Here is a 20,231-nt window from a genome sequence, read left to right on the forward strand (position 1 = left end):
CATTTCCATAGTATCTGATTACATAGATCCACTACCATGTTGTTTTTGTGTAGAAAATCAGAGCCTACTATCACTTCAGTGGATGTGTCAGGGCACTGCACTACTGTGGTATGAAATGTATCATCTCCTATTTTAAACTGTACATCTCCATATTGGTACCCCCTTTTCGTGTCTCCTGCAAAGGTGGACAGATTTATTGGCCCTATGGGATGTGATCCTGCAGGTATAAAGCTAGTGAGTGTTACGGCGGCACCAGTGTCCACTAATGCCAAAACTTTCCTGTGTCCTTGTCCAACCCACATCAGAGGTCTGCCCCCTGGGTCTCACTGCAGTTTGCAGAGTGGGGTCCACTGCGCATCCCTCCGATTCAGGCCGGACCCCTTATCCTAGGCTTCTAATGGAGGGGCTGATGGGGCTACCATGTGTGTTAGTGACAGACAGGCGGCTATGGCTTCTTCCTTTTCAGAGGGGGGCTCTTCCCTGTTTCCTGAGAGAACCTGCAGCACCCGCGCGGTAAGAACATCAAGGGGTTGTTGGTCCCAGTATGCCATGTTCTCACCATGAGTTTTTAAAATGCTAACCGCTTGCCTGCGAGTTTCATTATCTACATATAGAGGAGCGGATTTTTTTCTTAAAGGTTTACCTTTATGGGAGCTTCGGTCAGAATGCAGCCCAGGTGGTGCATTCTTGGGTTGGGGAGCTGGATGCCGTGAGGGGGCCTGGGAGGCCTGCTCTTGGTATGGAGCTAGATCAGGGTATAAAGTGGGTACAGCTGCCGCCACTGGATGTACTGCATAAGGCTGATACCTTTGTACATTTTTGGCCTTCAAGCACAAATCCCTAGCAGAGGCAGGCTCACCTGGGGCCCAAGAACAGAGAGCTCTTGCAATAGTAGGATGCATGCCCTGACAAATCTCTCTCAACCTCTCATCATCTACTTTTACATCTAGTAGATCTCCTGGGATCTGCCTTCTGGAATCTCTTCCTTCCACTTCCCCTGTCATAATTAGTAAAATAATTGCCCTCCTTACATAATCTTCAATACCCTCATTTTTGCCCTGCTGGACATATGTATTTAAGATCTTGAACGTTCTCATGCCAAAGGACACACTCGCAGCGATTGCCAAATTTAGCAAAGAGAAACCCCTTTGTCTTGCCAATTGAATAGCTCCCTCCATCTGTTCTGCAAATTCAGGTTTGATACAGAGACGGATCACTTTAATTAATTCCTCTGTATCAATCCTCCCTTCCTGTTCTAATTTCCATAATGCCACGCAAGCTTGGGGGAACTTGTCAGGGTCTATCTTGCCTATTTGTCTGGCTATCACTTCTATATCTGTCTGTGAGAGGGGCTGGGAACTGATCGTCTGGATGAGTCCACCCGGTAGCTGTCTAGCCTCAGATACTTTTAACACGGCTGAAACAGGCATGGCTGTGGCTGTATTTGGAGGGGCACATGGAAGGCCTGAGATAGCTGATATCTGCACATGAGAATCCTGTATTTTTTCAGTGTTATTCTCACCTATAGGGGACGTCTGCAGTATTATCTCTCTGGTTAGTTGTTTTAGGCCTGGGACCTGATTTGCTTGCATTTCTAAAGCTAAAATATGGTTTTTCATTTGATTTTCCTGAGCTTGCTGATGTTCTATCTGCTGCCTAGAAGAGTCCAATTGATAATTTAAGCACCTATTCATTGTGATCAGGAAATCCTTTTCTGTGCCTACCTGCTTGCATTCTTTCTCTTTAGCTAGTAATTTATCGTTCAATTCTGCATGCTCTTTTAAGGCTTTCTCACACATGGCCCACATTAACCAAGTGCATGCAGAAATTCTCTTGCTCCCTTCCTTAATTGAATATAAATTGCAATATTTTTCGAATTTGCTCTCCATATCAGAGATGCTACTAATGTCCTCCACTACGCTAGGGGTCCATGGATTGGGGCCCGAGGATTCTATGCATCGCTTAAGCACAGTGGGGTTATGTACACCTAGAATAGTGTGTTTCTCTGTGTGTATGTCTTCCTCAGAATTATCCGCAAAATTAGTTTTTATTTTATGCCAGAGCATGCCTAAAATTTTTGTTATACAGTACATAAGGTACATAATTGCGTAAGTACTTAAGTATTGGCACGCTGGCAGGGACCAAATGTCCATTACGCGCAACATCTCAAGTAGTGCCCTGAAAACCTTATCAATTTATCAATCGGAAATTTAATTAATGAAACCTGATACTCAGTTCTCTATAAAGCAGCAAAATACAAAAATATAATTTAAGAACAGTGCTATCTCATTCTATTTGCACAGAATACCTGCCCGTATTCTCCACAAATTAATATGTTACAAGAAATTCTACCCACTTCTCCAGCAATTAATATGTTGGAAGAAATGAGTTATTTTGGGGAAAATAGCTCGAGAGCAACTCGCTACTGTTTATAATTTAAGAGCAAGCGCTGTATTTATAAGTTTAGGATATTAATTTCTCCACCAATCACCAAAGGTGATAATTGCAATAAATTAAATATATTAAGTATATATATATTCAGAACACAAAGAGACCATATTTTTAGCTTCAAAAAGATTGATTTAATATACAATTGCACACGAGAGGTAGGTATTAAGAGGAATCTTTACAGGTAATCTGTGCATAAAAATAGAACAAAGTAGCAGCTAGATCAACTTACAAGTCCTTGTTACAAGCATGCTGTGGTCCGGCTGATTGATGAGCACATGTTGAGGACAGGAGGCATCAGCAGATCCCAAGAGAGCAGCAGGTCCCAAGAGGAGGAGGTTCCAAGAGGGCAAGCTGGGCTGTTTCCAGGCCTTTTATAATGTTAGCAGAGAAGCATGGTGTGTGCATGTCTTGGATATTTTGCAAGGCATTATGGTTAATGTAGTCTGTTCACATGACCACATTATAAGTCCTTCTTTCTGCAGATGTCCTGGCGTCCATTTGTCTGATAGATGATTGAGCTTCTTTTGTCTGATAGATGGGCTTCTGAGTCTGAGTAATAGGTGGAGTTTCACTGTCTTTTGTTGCTGTAGCCTCTGTGATTGATTCTTTGGATAGGTGTTGATGGGCTTAGGTAACCACCCAGGCTAGTAGTTTTCCAGTGGAGAGGGGGGAAGTAAAGTCTTTGCAGCTGTATATTTTATATGATTTGGATCTGATCCAGCAAAACCAATAACTCTGAGAATTAAACTTATATCATGCTACATATTTCAGTAATAAACTGATACCGTTACATTATGAGATATGGTGCAGTTGACACTGAGCAGCATTGTGTCAAGACCCCTCTGGACACAGTAGCCTAATGGTTAATGCAGTGGATTCAGTTCTCTCTGTGGATCGTTGTGATCCTGGGCAAGTCACTTAACCCTCCATTGCCCCAGGTACAAAACTTAGATTGTGAGCCCACTAGGGAAAGAGAAAGTGTCTGCATATATGTAAACCACTTTGATTGTACCACAGAGAAGCAGTATATCACATCCATGGCCCTTTACCCTTTACCTTAGGTAATATCTGGGGACCTGTGCAGCAGAGAGGGAAACTGAACCAAGTTCTGCCAGCCCAACCACGAACATTCTTCCCAGCACTCCCTGATGGTCTTTTCCACTTGTGCTACATAAATAAATTAGGGCTGCATTTCAATTAAAATTTTTAACCATGATTAATCACAAGATTAAAAGATTCCTGCCAGCATCTTATCTCTGCCCTGTGTCCACCTTTCCTCCCTCCCCTCTTCCCCATTTCGAGTCCAACATCTCTCCCTCCCTCTCCTCTGGCCCCTAGTCTGACATCTCTCCTCCTCCCCCACCCCCACCCCCCCGGGTCCAACATCTCACCCTTATACCTCCCTCCCCTCTGCCCCCCTGGGTTCAACATCTCTCCCGCCCCCCCAAACCCTTGTCCAACCTCTTTCCCTCCCTTCCCTCTGCCCCCCTGGTCCAACATCTCTCCCTCTCTCCTCCCAAAGATCCAACATCGCTCTCTATTTCTCCTCCCTTACCACCACCCCCAAGTCCCAACATTGTTTTTTCACTCTGCTCCCCCCCAGGTCCAACATCGCACCCTCTTACATCCCTCCCTTCTGCCCCCAGGTTCAATATCTGTCCCTCTCCTCAACCAACTCCCCCATCACAACATTGCACACTCTTTGCCCCCCTGCCCCCCCCTCATCTCCTCAAATCCAACCTCTTCCCCCCCTCGTCTAACATCTCTCTCTCTGCTCCCCCCCCCCCCAGGTTCCATCATTGCTGTCTCTCTGCTCCTCCATCCCATCCCTCCCCGGGTTCCAATTTTGTTCTCTCTCTCTCTGCACTTCCACCCCCCCCCCCCCCCAGGTCCCAACATCGCTCCCCTGCCCCTCCCCCTGTACCTTCAAAGTTCCTTAGAGAGCAGTGGCAGCACAGCAACGTCTATACACTGCCTGTTCCAGAGGCTCCTCTGACCTATCCCACTCCCCCCACCCCTGACTTACCTAAGTGCTATACTATAAAAAGCAACTAAATGCAATAGTCTGTATTCGCAAAGAGGTGTACACATGCACAAAGCATGAGTGGGGCTCAAAATTACATATGTGGGGCTCAAAATTGCATATATAACTTTCAGAATTCTCGTAAGTTACACACAAAGCTTAGCGGAGATTGGGTGGCAGAGCCGGTGGTGGGAGGCGGGGCAGACTTCTACGATCTGTGCCCTGAAAATGTCAGATACAAATCAAGGTCAGGTATACACATAAAGTAGCACATATGAGTTTATCTTCTTGGGCAGACTGGATGGACCGTGCGGGTCGTTCTCTGCCGTCATCTACTATGTTACTATCCAGCTTATTTTCAAAAGAGAAAGACGCCCATATTTCGACCCAAATCGGGAGATGGGCGTCTTTCTCCCGTGGGCGAACAAATCGGTATAATCAAAAGCCAATTTTGGTCGTCTTCAACTGCACTCCGTCGCAGGAACGAACAAAGTTGATGGGGGAGTGTTGGAGGCGTGGCAAAGGCAGGACTGGGGCGTGGTTATCGGCCGAGGAGAGATGGGCATCTTTAGCTGATAATCGAAACAAGAAGGGCGTTATTAACGAGAATTTGGACCGCTTTATTTGGACCCTTTTTTCACTAACCCTCTCCCACCAAAAAAAAACCACTTTACAAACTTTTTTTCCCAGCCTGTATGCCAGCCTCAAATGCCATACCCACCTCCATGACAGCAGAATGTGTTCTATCCTCTGACAGCCTTTCCCTGGTTCTGATGTGGGTCTCAGGTGAGTGTGACACCTTTTCTGTTAAGGGCACTGCAGAGTCACATCAGCAATGCATTGTGGTGGGTGTAGGGTATTGGGCTCCGTGATTCCACTAGCTTGTGTTACATGCTCACGATGTTGGTAGTTGGTAGGCTCTACTCCCATGGTGCTTTTCCCTCTGCTTACTGGGTCAGAGTGTGCCCTGTTTTGTTTCCGGTAGTCCATGAGGTAGTGGCCATTTTTGTAAGACAGTTTTAGATCCCGTTCATGTGTTAGCCACGTTACAGAACTTAGTTCTTACCTTGAATGTTGCTGAAAGAGGGCATTGTACACCATTCTGCCAGCTCTGACCTACTGCTCATCTCAGTACCAGGGAGACTCGTTGCCAGTGGGGCACAACCTCTGGTCTGCAGTTAACTGTGAGTAAACGTGCTTATTCCAATAAAGGACGTTTTCGGAGACATTAGTCTTCAGGTGTCAATTGCTGTGCCAATGTTATACAGCAGCAACAAGTCCTAGAGGCCTGCATGTATGCAGGTCCCTGGAGCACTTTTAGTGGGTACCGCAGTGCACTTCAGGCAGGCGGACCCAGGCCCATCCCCCCTACCTGTAACACTTGTGCTGGTAAATGGGAGGCCTCCAAAACCCACTGTACCCACATGTAGGTGCCCCCTTCAACCCTAAGAGCTATGGTAGTGTTGTACATTTGTGGGTAGTGGGTTTTGGGGGAGGGGGGTTGGGGGCTCAGCACCCATGGCAAGGGACCTATGCATGTGGGAGCTGTTTCTGAAATCCACCGCCCTGACCTCTAGGGTGTCCAGTTGGTGTCCTGGCATGTCAGGGGGGCAAGTGTACTACGAATCCTGGCCCCTCCCACAACCAAATGGCTTGGACTGGGACGTTTCCGAGCTGGGCGTTTTTAGTTTCCATTATCGCTAAAAAAAGCAAACGCCCAGCTCGGAAACGACTAAATCCATGGCATTTTGGTCCGTACAAACGGTATTTTTGAAGCGGAAGATAGACGCCCATTTTTTTCTAAAACACGGTCTGTCCCACCCCTTCACGTACCCGTTCTTGGACATAGACGCCCATGGAGATGGGCGTTCGTGTTCGATTATGCCCCTCCACGTATGTTACAAAATAATGACATTTGAGCATTTATACCAGCTCTATGGTTGGCATAAGTGCTCATGCTTAACTTTTAGGCACGTACCGTGTTTCCCCGAAAATAAGACACTGTCTTATATTTATTTTTCCTCCCCAAAACGCGCTAGGTCTTATTTTTGGGGGGATGTCTTATTTTCTGGGAAACATCGGTCGCCCCCCCCCCCCCCCCCCACCCGAGGTCGCTGGGCCCCCCCTCCGTCGCTCCCGGAACTAACCTGAAGCTCCTTTCACCTTCGCAAGTTCGGATTCGGATTCGAAGCAGCAGCGCAGCAGGGCAGACCTCTCCTTCCTTCCGTGTCCCGCCCTCGCCTGATGTAACGTAACGTCAGGCGAGGGCGGGACATAGAAGGAAGGAGAGGTCTGCCCTGCTGCGCTGCTGCTTCGAATCCGAACTTGCGAAGGTGAAAGGAGCTTCAGGTTAGTTCCGGGAGCGAAGGAGGGGGGGGGGCCCATCGACCTTGGGTGGGGGGGCGACCTCGGGTGGCTCTCGGCGGCCCTGCTTAAAAAAAGGTTTGGTAGGTCTTACTTTTGGGGGGATGTCTTATATTTTAAATTTGCAGGAAAACCCCGGTAGGTCTTATTTTCGGGGTAGGTCCTATTTTCAGGGAAACACGGTATATACCCAGTTGTGCCAGTGTTCAATAAAGGAACATAAGCACCATTCCTTTACAGAATAGCTCCTACCAGGCATCCTGCTGGAGAATTGCACTGGCAAGGCTGCCGTTGTCGTAATATGTGAAGAAGTACGAAAACAACTGATTCATAGCAGAGCCCTGGCAACACAAAATTTAAAGAAGAGCCCAAGTCACACTCCGGTATCCTTTACCTGTGCAGCCATGGAATATTATCCAACCAAATATTTATATTCTATGGGGGACCCTTCCCCCAATTCACATTTCCTCAGTTTTAGAGACATCCAACTTGAATACAGTAGTGCAGTCACTGTATTAATCTACTGCAATACAAAGAAATAAAGGTCAACAAACAAGTTGTAGGTAGTTCCTTTTGTACTGCACTAACTTGATACACTTGTGGCAAGTTTTGCCTAGTCCCTGCCTGCTCTGGAGGAGGTAATACTAAGGGATCCGTGCAGAGTGGCTAGTGGAGGCAGTGCAGAGCGAGCTAAACAATCTTTCAAACAAGGTGAGAAGTTAAATGTGGGCTACCGTTAACATATGCCATTTTGCTGTTAACCCTCGTTATTAGTAACTAGGCCTCATTGCATAAAATGGGATCTGTGCTAAAATAGCATGAGTTAGGAGTAAAATAACACATTTTTAATGGTAGCCCATATTAATAACTTTGCCCCTGATTTTCCAAGACACATCCTACTGAAGTACAATGTTGAGGTCTTTGTTTTAGAGATTTCTAGCACTTTTCTGGTAGCAGAATATATCCCCCCCCCCCCCCCCCCCCCCCCCCCCCTTTCCAACCAATTAATTGTTATTAGTGTCACAAAGTGAGCAGCTCATCAGTGCTCCTTTTACACCAGTCAATGGCATTGCACATGTTCAGTGATGGGCACTTATAATCACAGAACAGACTTAAACAGCAACAATGAGGGCCAAATATGACATCATTTTCTTTTGAAAAACAGAATTGCAGAGTTCATTCTCATTGGTCCCACCTGGAGGCATGAACAATTTTCTCCTCAAGTAGAAAGGTTTAAAATTGGCAGAGAAATGTCAAGGCCTTTAACTTTTACATTAAATTGGAAGTCGAACTCACTTGATTCATGTATCTGCGAGGTATTTTCAGACTTTGACGACCATTTTATTCAGGCCTCAACAAATTTTCACTGAATCCCAAAATGTTTGTGGAATACAATGATAATTGTGAATAAAATGTTCTTGTTAACCCAGATTAGGGTCCCTAGAACCAGATTAAGAGTTGCCTACTCTTAGCTTCCTCCAGACACCCTGTCATTTCCTTCGAGCAGGGACTGTCCTTCTTTGTTAAACTGTACAGTGCTGCGTAACCCTAGTAGCGCTCTAAAAATGTTAAGTAGTAGTAGTAGTATATTTGAACGGCGCCGGCCAAATAGATGGCTGGCCATCCTCGGGGCCGGCTCCGCAAAGGGGCGGAGCAAACCATATTATCGAAAAAGATGGCCGGCCATCTTTTCTTTCGATAATACGGTTGGGGCCGGCTAAATCTCAACATTTAGGTCAAATGTTGAGATCGCCGGGTTTAGAGATGGCCGGCTTCGGTTTTCGGCCATAATGGAAACCGGGCCCGGCCATCTCGAACCCGGCAAAATGCAAGGTATTTGGTCATGGGAGGAGCCAGCATTTGTAGTGCACTGGTCCCCTTGACATGCCAGGACACCAACCGGGCACCCTAGGGGGCACTTCTAAAAATTAAAAAAAAAAAAAAATTGCTCCCGGGTGCATAGCTCCCTTCCCTTGGGTGCTGAGCTCCCCAAATCCCACTCCCCACAACTCTAGACCACTACCATAGCCCTAAGGGGTGAAGGGGGGCACCTACATGTGGGTACAGTGGGTTTTGGGGGGGGTTAGAGGGTTCACATATATCACCACAAGTGTAACAGGTGGGGGGTATGGGCCTGGGTCCACCTGCCTGAAGTGCACTGCACCCACAAAAAACTGCTCCAGGTACCTGCATACTGCTGTCAGGGAGCTGGGTATGACATTTGAGGCTGGCATAGAGGCTGGTAAAAAAAATGTGTAAAAAATCTTTTTGGGGGGTGGGAAGGGGTTGGTGACCACTGGGGGAGTAAGGGGAGGTGATCCCCGATTCCCTCCGGTGTTCATCTGGTCAATTGCGGCACTTTTTTGAGGCTTGGTCGTAAAAATAAATGGACCAAGTGAAGCTGGTGAAATATTCATCAGAGCCAGCCATATTTTTTCCATTATCAGGCGAAGCCAGCCATCTCGTAACCATGCCCCCGTCCTGCCTTCTGTACCCTGCCGAAACGCCTCCTTGAAGTTTCGCCGGCTCTGTGACGGAAAGCAGTTGGCGCCGGCCACAATCGGCTTTCTATTATACCGATTTGGTCGGGTTCAGGAGATGGCCGTCCATCTCCCGATTTGTGTCGGAAGATGGCTGGCGATCTCTTTCAAAAATAAGCTGGTTAGTATCCTTCCATGGCCTCAAAAGCAAGGTGAAGCTCTATGGCTTGCTGACTTGTCATTTCTATTTTGTCTATGTCTTGGGCCAGAAGAACCAGAGCACAAACTGAATCACTGGCATTTTCTAGCAGAGGCTATGACTTCCTGCTTCATTGTTCATGCTTTCTGATTTCTCTTCTATTTCATGCAACATCCAATACTGCATATGTAAGAGCATTCATATTATTTGTCCTACAGGTTCACCGTGGCATTAAAGGAGTGGTCCGAGACAAAGATACTAATCAAGGAATTGCTGATGCCATCATATCAGTGGAGGACATCAACCACGATATCAGAACAGGTACCTCAAGTTAAAAGGGACGATAATAAGTCATATTTTACTTTAAATAGTGAACCAAGTACCACCAGAAGACATGGAACTGGCAGCAGTGAGAAGAGAAACGTAGTCTTCATACTCATGAGTTTTTGGGGTTGAGTGGGTGCCAGCTTTTGTGGTAGGTTGTGGGGTATGGGACCTTACCTATATGAATTGTCCCTCGGTTACATTTGTACCCCGCACTTTCCCACTCATGGCAGGCTCAATGCGGCTTACATATACAGGTACTTATTTGTACCTGGGGCAACAGAGGGTTAATTGACTTGCCCAGAGTCACAAGAAGCTGCCTGTGCCTGAAGTGGGAATCGAACTCAGTTCCCCAGGACCAGAGTCCACCACCCCAACCACCAGGCCACTCCTCCACATATATGGCGGCCAAAATTGGGCGCCAATATTTGAGCACTGATCCAAGATGTGTGCCCAACTGAACTGGCTAATGGTCCAATTGGTGTTAATAATTGGGTGCTAACAGGCACCAATTTGGTTTTGCACACACATCTTGCTAGTCGCTATTCTATAACATTGTGCGCTGAAATCCCATAGTGAGCAACTCAAAAGGGGGTGTGGCCATACAAGGTGTATGGGCGGGTCAGGGGCACTCCTAAAATTTGCATGCAGTGTTACAGAATTATAGGGATGTGCGCCAAGATTACATCTGATTTCAGGAGGCATAAGACCTGGCACCCAAATTTGGGCACTGAAATCAGCACTTGTTTGGAGTGGAGAAGTGGCCTAGTGGTTAGAGCACCAGTCTTGACATCAAGTGGCCAGTTCAAATCCCCACTGCTGCTCCTTGTGACCTTGGGCAAGTCACTTAACCCTCCATTGCCTCAGGTACAATCTTAGATTGTGAGCCCTCCTGCAATAGAGAAATATCCAGTGTACCTGAATGTAACTCACCTTGAGCTACTACTGAAAAAGGTGTGAGCAAAATCCAAATAAATAAATTCCATAATGGGTGCTTATGTTTGAGCGCCCATTATAGAACAGCATTGAACATCATTTTTTTCGGCGCCATTTACTAAATCTAGCCCTCTGTGTGCTGCTTCCCTTTCTACCCCTCCTTTTCCCTCCTAGTCACCTACATATGAAACCAACTTTCCTCACCCTTGATGCTTTATCTTCACAATCAGTCTTTTAGAAACATTTCAAAACCAGCTTCTTCTCCATAGCCTAATGGCTTTCATTACCTTCTACATGCAGCACTTTACACTGTATTAGGAAGCAGCAATAAGATAAATGTAGACCAGCAAACAGTCTTTGGGTGATAGCAGCATTTGTTCCCTATTGACTTGAATATGCCTACACACAGGTTGCATAAAGTTCACACCTTCTTTGCATCGGGTACACCTTTACACTTGTAAATTTTACATATATAAAAAATCTTTTGCATACAAAAAACTCTTTCAAAAATTATCCCCATATATATTGCCAAGTGATTTAATTTAGGACAGCCTTTTTTCTTCCTAAATTAGCTATACAGATAGCAGCTGAATATTGCCATATAGTTATAGCTAGTTGCTCCAACCTAACTTCACCCTGGCAGTATCCTTATAGTACCTCAGCAGTTAGAGAGATAGTGCTGCTGAAAATCAATGGATATAACACTTATGGGCTCATTTTCGAAAGAGAACGTCCATCTTTTGACATAAGTCAGAAGATGGACGTCCTTCTCCCAGGGATGTCCAAATCGGTATAATCGAAACCCGATTTTGGATGTCTTCAACTGCAGTCCATCGCAAGGACGTCCAAAGTTCAAGGGGGCGTGTTGGAGGCATAGCGAAGGTGGGACTTGGGCGTGCCTAACACTTGGACGTCTTTGACCCATAATCGAAATAAACAAGGACGTCCCTGATGAACACTTGGACGTTTTCACCCGGACGTGTTTTTGAATAAGGCACAAAAAGGTGCCTGAAATGACCACATGACCTCCCGTTACTCCCCCAGTGGTCACTAACCCCCCCCCCTCAAAAAACATCTTTAAAAATATGTTGTGCCAGCCTCAGATGTCATACTCGGGTCCATGACAGTGCATGCAGGTCCCAGGAGCAGTTTTAGTGGGTACTAAAGTGCACTTCAGACAGGCGGACCCAGGCCCATACCCCCCCTACCTGTTACACTTGTGGAGGAAACAGCGAGCGCTCCAAAACCCACCACAAACCCACTGTACCCATATATAGGTGCCCCCCTTCACCCGTAAGGGCTATGGTAGTGGTGTACAGTTGTGGGTAGTGGGGTTTGGGGGGCTCAGCACACAAGGTAAGGGAGTTATGTTCCTGGGAGCATTTTATGAAGTCCACTGCAGTGCCCCCTAGGGTGCCCAGTTGGTGTCCTGGCATGTCAGGGGGACCAGTGCACTACAAATGCTGACTCCTCCCATGCCCAAATGGCTTGCATTTGGACATTTTTGACATGGACGTCTTTGGTTTCGAAAATCGCCGAAAGTCAGAAACGTCCATGTCTAAGGACGTTCAAATTTAAGGATTTGGACGTCTCTGATGGTATTTTCGAAATGAAAGATGGACGTCCATCTTGTTTCGAAAATATGGGTTTCCCCACCCCTGGATTTTGCCATTTTGCAAGGACGTCCAAATCGCAACTTGGACGTTTCTTTCGAAAATGCCCCTCTTAGTAACATAGTAAATGTTGGCAGATAAAGATCTGTATGGCCATCCAGTCTGCCAAACAAGGTGGCCAGAGTTGAATCTAGCACTCTGCACAGGTTCCACTTATGAGGTCCTCTAAAATTTGCTTTAATTAGATCCACTAAACACACAAGTCCCTTTGAATACTGATTTGAATATCATTTTAGCAGCCATATCCAGGATTTGAGGTGAAAATCCCTGTAACCTCATGCTAGTCCCATTAAATCTTCTAAATCTGAGACTTGAAAAACCTTATCCCAGTGTCATATCACTGTGAGAACAAAAGTGAAATGGTAAAATGCTGTCCTTCTTTGACATACATGATAGAATCGGCTAACGGATCACTCTCTGACACCCATGGAACCCAAAGAACTGCAATGAAGCCTGCCTCTCTCCTCCCAAAGGGCCACATTGAACAGACTGTAAAAGGTGTCAGCAACAAGGACCCTCTGGGCTTAGCTCAGGCATTACAGTCTTCCTTATTTTATGCCTGTGTTTGCCTTTTCAAGTTTCAGGCACTGAAATAGCCTCAAACAGTGAAATAGCTCCATGTTCATCAATTCCATTGCCTAATGATAATGACTCAGGCACCAGGAACTCCCAATTACGATTATGCAAGAAGGCCAGCAGACACTTCAAACCACTGCATTACTGGTTACCATGCTAAATTTCTTTTGGAGTAGCCTTACTCAGTGGTGCCAAAACAAGCACTTTTTTGAGTAGCTATGGCTCCAGCAAGCAGATATTTTGTATCATGATCCCACAGAAGATGCATGGTCCTGGGTTACAGCCACATATTCCTGCCCAAACTTATCAACCACTATCCTCCCTGCTCTTTCTAAAACTATTAAAAAAGCCCCGGTGAATTTATGCTGACAATAAAAGAAACTTAGTAATAAATGTTGATTATTAATCAAACAGGTTCATTGTGGCTATTAATGCTTCTAATAGTCAAGATAAAGAAGAGGCAACAACAACAGACATTATAGCCTGCAAAGAAAGCACTTAGCATTTTTTTTTTTTTGTTACATTTGTACCCCATGCTTTTCCCACTCATGGCAGGCTCAGTGTGGCAGGCAATGGAGGGTTAAGTGACTTGCCCAGAGTCACAAGGAGCTGCCTGTGCTGGGAATTGAACTCAGTTCCCCAGGACCAAAGTCCACCACCCTAACCACTAGGCCACTCCTCCAGAAGTCTTATAGCACAGAACCAGCAGCAGGAAATGGTGATCTCACCTTGCTCCAGGGACCTAATCAGTTTCTATTTTTAGTATCCTACTTTTGGCTTACAGCCCTGCCGCTTTCAGCATTAGTCTAGTCTTTCCAATCACAGACTTCCTGGAAGAGGATAGTCAAAGTTTAAAGTCTAGCCTCTGATTCCAAATGTATGGGTTTGTTTTTATTTGTTGTTGTTGGGGGGGAGGGTTGTTTGTGTTTAATAATAATTAACCACTTTCAAATGGACCAACAAGATGGCTATATCCTGTCTTAGTATTTGAGTATGGCAGATAGAAACATCGCCAAATAGTCAATATAGAAAGATGATGTGATATCTTATTGTAGCAGCTAGTGTTCACCTACCAGTGCACAGCCAAAAATAAAAAGATTTCATATATATTTCATATAGAAATGTTCAACTCTGCATATCCCGTGATCCATAGCAAGGAACTGGTTCCTATTTTAAGAGCAACAAACCTTTTTGTAAGGAAAATAAATAAAATGGAGAAGGGTAGTTAGTGGGGTTCCTCAGGGGTCTGTGCTAGGACTGCTGCTTTTTAATATATTTATAAATGATTTAGAGATGGGAGTAACTAGCGAGGTAATTAAATTTGCTGATGACACAAAGTTATTCAACGTCATTAACTCGCGACAGGATTGTGAAAAATTACAAGAGGACCTTACGAGACTGGGAGACTGGGTGGCTAAATGGCAGATGACGTTTAATGTGAGCAAGTGCAAGGTGATGCATGTGGGAAAAAAGAACCCGAATTATAGCTATGTCATGCAAGGTTCCACGCTAGGAGTTACGGACCAAGAAAGGGATCTGGATGTCATCGTCGATAATACACTGAAACCTTCTTCTCAGTTTGCTGCTGCAGCTAGGAAAGTGAATAGAATGTTGGGTATTATTAGGAAAAGTATGGAAAACAGGTGTGAGGATGTTATAATGCCATTTTTTCGCTCCATGGTGCGACCGCACCTTGAGTATTGTGTTCAATTCTGGTCGCCGCACCTCAAGAAAGATACAGTAGAATTGGAAAAGGTGCAGCGAAGGGCGACTAAAATGATAGCGGGGATGGGACAACTTCCCTATGAAGAAAGACTAAGGAGGCTAGGGCTTTTCAGCTTGGAGAAGAGACGGCTGAGGAGAGACATGATAGAGGTACATAAAATAATGAGTGGAATGGAACAGGTGGATGTGAAGCGTCTGTTCACGCTTTCCAAAAATACTAGGACTAGGGGGCATGTGATGAAACTACAGTGTAGTAAATTTAAAACAAATCGGAGAAAAAGTTTCTTCACCCAACGCATAATTAAACTCTGAAATTCGTTGCCGGAGAACGTGGTAAAGGTGGTTAGCTTAGCAGAGTTTAAAAAGGGGTTAGACGGTTTCCTAAAGGACAAGTCCATAAACCACTACTAAATGGACTTGGGAAAAATCCACAATTCCAGGAATAACATGTATAGAATGTTTGTACGTTTGGGAAGCTTGCCAGGCGCCCTTGGCCTGGATTGGCCGCTGTCGTGGACAGGATGCTGGGCTCGATGGACCCTTGGTCTTTCCCAGTGTGGCATTACTTATGTACTTATAAAAGTAAGAGAAAAAGAAGGCCACTTTGATTCTCAAAAGTAGTGGCTGAATAGGAAAGGAAAAAGAGATTAGCATTCATAAATAATAAGAGATCGCAGAAAGAGGAAAACAGGCAACAATATCTGGAAAAACAAAGAAAAGCTGGTAAAGAAGTCTGGAAAGCAAAGATGCAAATGAAAGAAAAAATAGTCAATATAGTAAAATGTGAGACCAAGAATTTTTTTTAGATGTTAGTAATAGGAGAACTTGTTTTCTCTACCCCCCCCCCCCCCCCCCCAAGGCTGGCATCTCTCCCCCCCCCCCCATCCCCATTCTATGGGTCTGCCATCTCCCCCCTCCCACTCCATAGGTCTGGCATCTCTATCTCTCATCCGTATTCCATAACATTGCCATCTCTCTCTCCCACTCCAAATATCTGGCATCTCCCTCTCTCCTCCCGCCCCATGTGTTTGGCATCTCCCCCACCTCCCACATCTGACATCTCTCCCTTATCTCCTCTGATCCACGGTCCTTCAAACATGGTAAATTGCTGGCAGCAAGGAAGACACACTGCTTCCACTGGCTTTGGAGCCTTTTCTCTGCTGCATCCTGCTCACAGGAAGTTGCATCAGAAGAGGCAGGATGCAGCAGAGGGAAAGCTCGAGCAGCTAGCCAGGTCATTCAAAATCTGGCCAGGCTGGCTGAAAACCAGCCAGCTGGCAACTCTATTGGGATTCTGGTACCTATTCATCTTGCCTTACTGTATGTAAACCTGCCTCTGAAATAGCATATCTCCCACATCTGCACTGCAATTCAGCTTTGTAAGCTTGAGTTGGTCTTGCAGTTTCAAATCCCCAAAACATAGGAGCCAATGGCTGTGATCGTCCAGTAACGAGAGACAGTAAGTGCATGTTTTTGCCTTTGGCAGAAACAAACACATAGCCAGCCTTTTGATTCTCATAAGCTTGGGCGCCCCCGGCCAGTGCCTCACTGGGTCATCCCATAGACCAGACCTGGGTGTAACCTGCATGGAACAGAAGATTCAACTAATCACCTTACTGAGCAGACTAGATGGACCATAGGGGGTTTTTTTATCTGCCATATTTTAGTATGTTCCTATGCTACTATTCACATCCCGGACTTCTTTGCAATCCTCTTGCTCTATTCTGCTTTGCACCACTGTTATGTTTTCTTTCTAGGAAATAACTTTTGAGTATTCATGCAAGTATGATAGTTGACTTGATAGAAGTTAAGAAGTCCTACAAAGCATCATCAGTAGCAACTTTCTAAAGCTTATTCCATCTAATGGGACCTCCATATTAATCCCCACACTCAGAGTATACAATAAACTAATGATACCATCTTCAGTAGAACTGGTTCCATTGTAACAGTTATTCTGCACTGCCATCGTACCTGGTTTTCTATAATTGGGTTGCCTATTGTCAAAACCACCCATGACTTCTTTTAGGAAGTCCCTTACTTCAAAACAGGACTGTAGAGAAATACTTTAAAACTATGTGTATATTTGAGGGCTATCAATCGATAGTAGATATTGCCTGAGCATGTTACCTTAAGAACTTTTAGCAAAAGAACAAAAAAAGAGACTAATTAATATTAAATATAATTTAAAAATAATTTTAATTGCTCAGAGGTGTGAAGCAAAGCCAACAAGTGGATGAGCTATTACTATTCAATCATCACACTTATCTGCTCTCAGCAAAGCCTGTAAATGTCATTCAATTAGAGCATGCTGAATGTCATAAGTATGCTTCCAAGAATATATAATGGAAAACGCAAATGGACAAACTCCGTAAATGCCACTTTGAAAACAGAAGAATCTTCTACTTGGCTTTTCACAATCCAAAAAATAAGGGTTGCAGCTGTGGTGATCCAGAGTCCACTTATTGAATCTAATAACTCAGAGCCATCTGTCTCTTCCTTGAATCATTGCCCAAGACCTGTTTATTTAAGTTGCTTCAACCTATCACAGTAGGTATTCCTGGGTAGCGAGGGTTATTCATCTCCATTAAAAGCACCATCTTCCATGGCACCCTCAGCCTGGGAGCCACCCATGGATTCTAACTAGCTTGTCTAGGGAGAAATGAGGTTATTTACCTGTAACATAGGTTCTCCTTGGAAAGCAGGATAAATCGGCCATACAGTCCTCCCACTAAGCCTAAGCTTTGAAATAGATTGAAAGGAGGAGCTACAGTCACACAGGACAGATCACTTGCACATGCTCAGAGAGCTTATCTATACTATTCTGGGCTTTAGGAGAACAATCCAACCTGGTTCCATCACCATGACATCAATTGTGTATGGTAGATTTATCCTGCTGTCTAAAGAGAAGCTATACTACAGGTTAGTATCCTCACTTTTTCCCCACAGAAATGGACTCTTTGGTTACCACCCACCACCTTTATGGGTAAAAGTTCCAGGGTGGGATTGGGTAAAGGAAGGCAAGTATGTAAACATGTTTCCTTTTAAAAGTAACCATACAAAAAGCAGATTTGTAAAGATATTTTTCTTTTGTCAAAAATGAATAAAAGCTGTTTACTCTTTGCCTAGTCATATAGAGGGGCATAATCGAACGGCGCCAGCCAAATCAATGGCCGGCCATGTTCAGGGCCGGCTCCGCGAAGGGGCGGAACCAAGCATATTTTCGAAATATGCTTGGTGCCGGCCAAATCGCTCGCCGGGTTTGAGATGGCCGGCTCCAGTTTCCAGGCGAAATGTAAGGCATTTGGGCGTGGGAGGAGCCAGCATTTCTAGTGCACTGGCCCCCCTGACATGCCAGGACACCAACCGGGCACCCTAGGGGGCACTTTTAAAAAATAAAACAATTAGCTTCCAGGTGCATAGCACCCTTCCCTTGAGTGCTGAGCCCCCCAAAACCCACTGGCCACAACTCTACAGCATTACCATAACCCTAAGGGCTGAAGGGGGGCACCTACATGTGGGTACAGTGGGTTTGGGGGGGGGGGGTTGGAGGGCTCCCATTTACCACCACAAGTGGAACAGGTGGGGGGGGGGCCTGGGTCCTCCTGCCTGAAGTGCACTGCACCCACTACAAACTGCTCCAGGGACCTGCATATTGCTGTCTGGGAGCTGGGTATGACATTTGAGGCTGGCATACAGGCTGGCAAAAAAAGTTTTTAAAGTTGTTGTTTTGAGGGTGGGAGGGGGTTAGTGACCACTGGGGGAGTCAGGGGAGGTCATCCCCGATTCCCTCCGGTGGTCATCTGGTCAGTTGGGGCCCTTTTTAGGGACTTGGACCTGAAAAAAAAGGGTCCAAATAAAGCGGACCTAATTCTCGTGATGTCCAGCTTTCTTTTTTCCATTATTGGGCGAAGCCGGCCATCTCAACGCACGTCCCCGTCCCGCCTTCGCTACCATGCTGACACGCCCCCTTTGAACTTTCACCGGCCCCGCGACGATTTGGCCAGATTCAGGAGATCGACACCCATCTCCCGATTTGTGTTGGAAGATGGGCGGCGATCTGTTTTGAAAATAAGCTAAATAGTTTTGCTGTGATTATTCCAGCAGATCCTAGATGTTAAAAGTACCCATAGGGGTTGCCTTACTGTGGATAGTTTATTTACTCCTCACTCATCAAATGCCTGGGAGATGGAAGCTGGAATAAGCTTTATAAAGTAGTTTAATTACTCCCATAGAAGAATCTAGTACAGATGCTAAACCAGGTTATATTTTATATCAACTTCTTTTAAGAATGCCATTTGGAGAAGCTGGGTTAATTAAAGTGCTAAGCTTTTTAACACTGTTGAGTGAATGCTTTCAAACCCTGTCTGTGTTCATTTTTCTCACAGCATTTGACGGAGATTACTGGCGCCTCTTGAATCCAGGAGAATATGAAGTCACTGTCAAAGCTGAAGGCTACCATCCAGCCACCAAGTTCTGTTATGTCACCTATGAAAACCATGCCACAATCTGTGACTTTTACATCACCAAAACACCAAAACAGCGCCTGCGGGAAATACTGTCAAAAGGTGGCAAGATCCCCAAAGACCTGATTCTGCGCCTACGACACCTCAGGAATCGGAAACTGAGATCCAAAAGTCAATCTGAGCAATAGAAGGGCAGATGCCATGAGAGAAACAGACTTCTCAGAGTTGAGCTATTGTTAATATATGCAGGTGTTTAGTTCTAGTGAAAAACACATTAGGAGGGACTGGGTGCAATTCTACAAAATGGATGCCAAGGATGAACATAAATGATTAGATTACCAGCATATACCCACGTATCTGCACAATACACATGTAAATTCCAAAAATCCTCCTAAACGCTATTCTGTAAATATGTGCATATCTTATATGAGCCTGCAAAGAGGTGGGAAAATGTGAGATACAAATGCAATAAATATATAATGCATGTATGGCAGGCGCGTGTACACACAGGCAGAGTCTGGGCGGAATTCACACTTACATACATAACTTATAGAATACTATAAGTTAGTTGCATATCTCTGGCATTTAGGCGCAAGCATTTACACCAGCTCTATGGCTGGTCAAATGCGCATGCCCATCCGCATATGTACATATATACCCAGTTATGCCAATATAAAAGAAAATATGCACATATTTTCCTTTTTAGAATAGATTCCTATCCAGTTCCCCATTTTAGAATGGCCCGCATGCTGTATAGTTATGCTTAGAACCTTAGAAATTGACAGCAAATAGAGACTTTCAGATCCATCTAGGTTACCCATTGACAAAGATCCTACACAATTGCTAAGTTTCTTCTGCTCTTCCAGTTTTAAAGGTTCTCGGTGCTTATTTCAGGTTTTCTTGAATTCTTTTATTGCTTTGGTTCCAGCACTACCACTGGAAAGGTGTTCCATGCATCCAGTGCCGTAGCGAGGGCGGCTGCCATCCGGGGCGGTTCACCGCTGCACACCCCCCCCC

The 20,231-nt window shown here is 45.2% G+C and overlaps 1 protein-coding gene across 1 annotated transcript in view; it reads left to right on the top strand.

Annotated features, from left to right (window-relative positions):
- CPXM1 (carboxypeptidase X, M14 family member 1) overlaps positions 1 to 20,231 on the top strand; it is a 158,116-nt gene extending 137,885 nt beyond the window's left edge. The window contains exons 13-14 of the mRNA XM_030190934.1: positions 9,736 to 9,838; positions 19,137 to 20,231. Of these exons, the coding sequence (XP_030046794.1) occupies positions 9,736 to 9,838; positions 19,137 to 19,402 (369 nt within the window). The 3' untranslated portion in view covers positions 19,403 to 20,231. The remainder of the gene's footprint in view (positions 1 to 9,735; positions 9,839 to 19,136) is intronic.

The sequence above is a fragment of the Microcaecilia unicolor genome, chromosome 2, assembly GCF_901765095.1.
Source record: "Microcaecilia unicolor chromosome 2, aMicUni1.1, whole genome shotgun sequence".
Classification (NCBI taxonomy): domain Eukaryota; kingdom Metazoa; phylum Chordata; class Amphibia; order Gymnophiona; family Siphonopidae; genus Microcaecilia; species Microcaecilia unicolor.